Below are 6,000 nucleotides of genomic sequence, written 5' to 3' on the forward strand. Positions count from 1 at the left end.
CTAACAGTATGCAATGCGCGTTCATCCATTCATAATTGCCAGTGTTCATTTCGCCCCGAATCGACAACAACATTAAAATTGCTATTTTGAGTAAGTTCTAATCAAAAATATAATACTTCATCCATTACTAAATCTGCGTATACATGTAGATAAGCTAACGATTCATTTGTTTTCATGGTGGACACACTCCAACACTCATAATACCTTATATGCTGCTGCTTCGAAATTATAAGAAATCCACCATATGAAAAACCTACTTCAATTTCAATGATATTTTGGTTATTTTAAAGGAATATTAATGGTACTTTTGATAAATAGAACAATGACTTGTTCCTTTACACTTATGCATTAAAAGTTTTACATAAAAGTCAACGGTTTCAGCAAAAACAGGGGTGTCCATTTCGCCCCGGGTGTCCATTATGCCCCTAATCCCCCTACATAATTGGCTTTCCAGGATGAGGCAGGATGAGTCACCTAAGAAATGGATCCCTATAACTTTCTACATATAAATCGCATTTCTCGGGTTTCTACCACGACTTTCAGATACACTAGTCAGCTATATATAATATTCGCCCCCAAAACGACGATTCGACCGCTTGGGTGTACTGTCGTCGTCGTGATGATGCTTCCCGAAAGCAATGTCAAATTCGTTCGGAGTTTCAAAACATTGGAAAGAAATTCATTATTTTTACAGTCAGATTAAGATTTACGAGTAAATGAGTGTGATCCGAAGGTATAACTGTTTATTCTGAGCATAACAGTATTTTTTACGGCAGTGAAAACTAATTAAAAGTACGATATTTCTGGGTCTGAAAATCGTTCAGGCGAAGTGGATAGCAAATCTAACCTAGAATATCCTACAATTCTAACCTCAACTCCTCACTTGCACAAGCCGGTTCTCATTTTTCACGGAAATGGTGGAACAAAATGCAAAACTAATGTACGTGCGACCGAGGGAATTGAAAGTTCTACCATTCCCACTTAAACAAATTGTCGGATGTGGGTTGTAAGTAGGAAAAATAAAATAATTCCCCCAACAGATTATGTTGATAGGTACCGTAAAATGGGGTAACTTTGATAGCTTTTCAGCGAATTTTCTCAATATTTTTACATGTAACAGTATTTCCCCGAGTTTTATATTTTTAAAACAAGTACTGGGGTATCAGTTATCAAAGGCAATTAAAAGATTCGATAATCTGAAATATTTTGGATAACTTTTAGCTTTTCATATAACCGAAAATCAGATTTTCATTTTGGGGTAACTTTGATAATGCCCTAAAAACACACCAAATCTCAAAACATATTCACAGATTGAAATCTTAGGAGTATTAACATGATGAGAGAAGGCTTGTGGAATATATTAGATAGAATTTTTGTAGCAAAATATTGATTTTTTACTAAATTCTACATATAAAAATGAGTTTATGGAGTATTGAGTGCAAAACACAATAAGTTTACCTATCAAAAATCATTAGCTTTGTAATAATAAATGCCTAACGGTACATCAACATATGATTACATGCTATTCATGGTTAGTTTTCTTTTTGTGGGTATTTTTTTAATGTTTTATCAACAAATTTTGAACAACACACATTTATCTACATGAAATTACAAGGGCATTGCATACTTTTAGGCGTTTATCAATGTATGGAGAATAATATCCCAATTTACAAAATTGCTTCCATTTCGCAAAAACACACTTCGTTAAGAGATTCAAGGCCAGCTTTGGAATCTACTATGATGAATCTATCGAGAATAAAAGTCCATTCATTGAAAAAATAGTTGTAACGAAGTCGTATAGCAGATTGTTTGAAGGGGTTGATAAATGACAAAAATATCAACAATTTTTATTTTTTGACCAAAAAGTTGTATATAAACTAGATTTCAATGAAAATTTGTCTAAGATGAACTTTCATATGTATAGAATTGATTTACGTTTACCTTTTTCTTAACTGGTTGAAGGAATCATAGTTATAAGAGTAATTACACAATGCCTGCCGCACTATCAAAGTTACCCGCATTATCAAAGATACCCCGTTTTACGGTATGTAAAAAAAGGTAAACATCATCAGTTCGGTAATTGCGCTACCGAAACAAAGATGGGTAACAGTATGTTTTGTTTTGCCCTTGAAAGCCAATAGAATGATAGAAAGGTCATAAGGTTTGACACCTGGTTCTTGACAAGCATACGCGCCAACTTGTGACGTAGTTGGGGGGGCAAGGCCTCTCAAAATCAATGAAATTCGGATAATATCGACGCAGTTCATCTAGTTTAGGCATATTCACGTGAAAACTAGTGCATTGAGCTGGAAAAAGTTGAATATTGTCCAATTTTGAAGAGCTTCGCCCCCCCAACTACGTCACAAGTTGGCGCCTATGTTGACAAGCAATTTTCAAAACATGAATTGTAAAAATTAGGTGGGACAGTGATGAAACACATTGGTAGTTGGTTCTAAGAACAAGATGATTTTTGTTCAAACAGCCATAACCAGACTTCAAAAACCTATGTTTTTTGCAAATAAATATTAAAGTACACCCGATTCTTCTTTTGCACGGGTCTGGTTTTCACTATAACTCAGTCAATTTTCAACCGATTTTCATGAAATTTTGTTCACATGTAGGAACGATTAGTACTATCAGTGTACACAATTTCATGAGAATAGGTTAAAAAATGACTGAGTCATAGCAAAAACCAGACCCGTGCAAAAAAAAAAGAATCAGGTGTACACACATTTTCAGCTCTCTAATGGCTTAAATAATGTAGGTCATGGAATAGCCTTGCAATGAAAAAAAAAAACATTTTCAAAAATTATGCAAATATGCAAGAAGGGTGACTCATCTTGCCCCGCCTACACTTTACAGGTATTTATGGGGGTATATGGGATGTATTGCATAAGGGGTAGAACGAAAAATTATTTTGTTAGTGCGAGGAACATAATAGTTTTCAAAAAAATATATCACTTTTCTGTGGATACATTGATCTGGGAAGATAATTGAAAGATTCCAAAATATGTCCACATACCATAATTCAGTTGAGTTAACCAACAGCATGTAATTAAAAGTAAATATTTCAAATATCTAATTTTCGTCAGTCTCTCGGTCTATGAGTTCTCTACTAGTTTTCGGGGCGGCATGTTTTACTGGCGTCATCATCACAGAATACCTTTGCAAATTGTCGGTTTCGAGCAAGTAAGTCAAAATTGATTATTTTTGAAATCTTGATGGACTTAAACTTAAGGCTTAGTTTGCTGAAATTTTCCACACTACATTCTTAACTAGCCATGGAACCAGAAGCTTAAGATGTACATAGAAGTTTTTAAATATGTGTTTAGTTAGTGCGGCAAACCTGAGCGTCTGTTCTCCAGGAGGAGCGGCTCTCAACAGCGTCTGATCCCCATGTTAGGGGCGGCTGATCTACGTCCGAGTGCCAGGGAAGGACTCTAAGCTCAACTGTGCACTATGGTCCTCCGGAAAGTAGGGGGCTGGTGTCAGGCCCTACGATCTAGCCGTAAAAAAAAAACATTGTTACGGAAAATCAGCAACAGAATAATACGAACCGAGACCAACGGCAACGACCCCAGCGAACAAAAAGGACTTGCGATTGGAAACTCGGTACGTGGAACTGCCGATCTCTCAACTTCATTGGGAGCACCCGCATACTCGCCGATCTGCTGAAGGACCGCGGGTTCGGCATAGTAGCGCTGGAGGAGGTGTGTTGGACAGGATCCATGGTGCGAACGTTTAGAGGTAATCATTAGCGTGGGACACAAAAAGACATTTTATTCCTGTACACTTTTTGAGTTCCATTTTCGCCCCATATCAACTGTGCAAAATTTCAGCTCGATCGGAGAAACTATATTTTAGCGCCAACCATTTTAAGTTTTCATACGATTTACTATGGGGAAAATCACTTTTTCAAAGAAAAATCGCCACAGGTTACCCCTTAACCCCTAAAAATAAATCGATGAATGATTTCTGTTGGAAATTTTACGAGGATTCATCCCTCCGAAGACCGCAAAGCGATCTAAGGCATGTGGAAAAAGTTATTGACTGAAAACCGAATGGCATGCCAACGCTGTTTAACATGTAAGGAATAACAATAAATAATAAAATCTCGTCTATTTATCGATCGGATGAGCCTTAATAACTTTTTCCACAAACGTCGCATTGGTTTGCGGTCTTCGGAGGTCTGATTCCTCGTGAAGTTTTCTACAGAAATCATTCATCGACTTATTTTTAGGAATCTAGGGGTGACTCCTAGCGATTTTTCTTTGCAGAAGTAAAATTTCCCCATAGTAAATCGTATGAAAAACTAAGAATGGCGGGCGCTAAAATATAAACCGTGTACCAGGCTAGTAATCATACCATCTGCGGCAACACACGCGAGCTAGGAACAACTTTCATCGTGATGATATGAAGTTTGATGAAAATGTGTTGTTGAAAATTATCCTCAAGGGTAATTTATGAAATTGCAAAAAACGTTGTACGCAACTCGGTGCAGAACTCGATTTTTCCAGCACTCGTCGTAATGTACGACTCGTGCTGTAAAAACCGTCATTCTGCACCTTGTTGCGTAAACTACTAGTATGAAACTCGTTGCAATACTCGATTTTTCAGCACTCTTCGTTGGATAAATGTACGACTCGTGCTGAAAAATCAACTTTTTGCAACTCGTCACATAAATAACTATTACAGATACTATCTATGTATATATGTATTTTATACTAACGCTGAAAATTGAATTGGCATCTCGACTTGCCGGTCTACGTTTATAATAGAACCCTGTTTCCGTTTATTTGCAGATCCCTCGAACATTGTGAAAAGTGAAAATATTCCACTCAACACAATGATCGGCATGGAGTACCCTTCGCTGCAACAACTGACAACATCGATGACCCCTACCCACGCCCAGCTGTTGAATCCGATTGATCGGCTTTACTCGATGCAAAACTCATACTTCTGTGGTCCGGACAACGGTGCCACCCCGCCGTGCAGCAACGGATCCGACCACCATTCCCATCATCCGGGCTCGAGTGCTCTCCATCACCATCAGGGGTCGCCTCCGAACGGCGGAACGCCAACTGGACCTGGACTACATCATCCTCATCCACCAGGGCCGCCAACGCTGCTACATCCTGGCCATCCGCTACATCCACTTCAACAGCAGCACCAGCACCATCTCCACCACCATCAGCAGCAACAGCAACCGTAAATCAATCAAACTGGCTTTGAACATGTGATTTTCGGAATATAAAACATGGAAACACACGTTAAGGGTATGCGACACACTGATGATTTCTTCGTTGATGTTTCGAAACAAGAATTATATTTTTGTGTTGTTGATAGTGCCCATTTGATTCACTACTTGACTATCGTATAGGTTTGGCAAGTGCTGTATATATGGCATCAAAACAAACGGAGTCTTCAGAGCATTTATGCTACAAAGATCGAAGTAATAACGCATTGAAGGCACCAATTCGATTTGATACGATTCAGAACTTTTATTCACGTTTCCGCTTTTATGAAGACTGATACCGCAGTGCAGTAGTGAACGAAACACACAATATAAGCGATGACTACTTTATCATAATCACTACCAGAACTGTTGCAAATCGAGAGACGCTGTTTGTAGCGCACCCCATGAACAAAGGCTGAACTATTCATGAGAGCGTGTAGCTCAATGCACTGCTCTCGGCAGCTTTCAACGTTTGTATGAAAAGAGTAACAAGCTGAAAGTTTTTTTTTAACAAAATGGTTTTCGCTATTGTGTTTTGTACAGATTGTTGTCCTCCACTTGCTACATAGTTCTGTTATTTTATCACTTGCCTGTTCAGTTGTTCAATTTCCTATCGATTTATTAAATAAAAATCGAATATCACATACCCTTAGCATTCCGCAGCTCCTGTAAGCAGGCAATCGCTGTCTGCGGTCCCGGCCATAAAAAAGAGCAACAAAATGTTAATCGATTTATTGTTACATATTATGAACAGGAGCAGCAAT

General features: G+C 38.2%; 1 protein-coding gene across 1 annotated transcript in view; it reads left to right on the forward strand.

The window, feature by feature from the left end:
- LOC115270260 (LIM homeobox transcription factor 1-alpha) overlaps positions 1–5,728 on the forward strand; it is a 95,841-nt gene extending 90,113 nt beyond the window's left edge. Inside the window, exon 7 of the mRNA XM_029879525.2 lies at positions 4,803–5,728. Coding sequence (XP_029735385.1) covers positions 4,803–5,212 — 410 coding nt within the window. The 3' untranslated portion in view covers positions 5,213–5,728. The remainder of the gene's footprint in view (positions 1–4,802) is intronic.
- The last annotated feature ends 272 nt before the right edge of the window (positions 5,729–6,000 follow it).

Source organism: Aedes albopictus, chromosome 2 (assembly GCF_035046485.1).
Source record: "Aedes albopictus strain Foshan chromosome 2, AalbF5, whole genome shotgun sequence".
Taxonomy (NCBI): domain Eukaryota; kingdom Metazoa; phylum Arthropoda; class Insecta; order Diptera; family Culicidae; genus Aedes; species Aedes albopictus.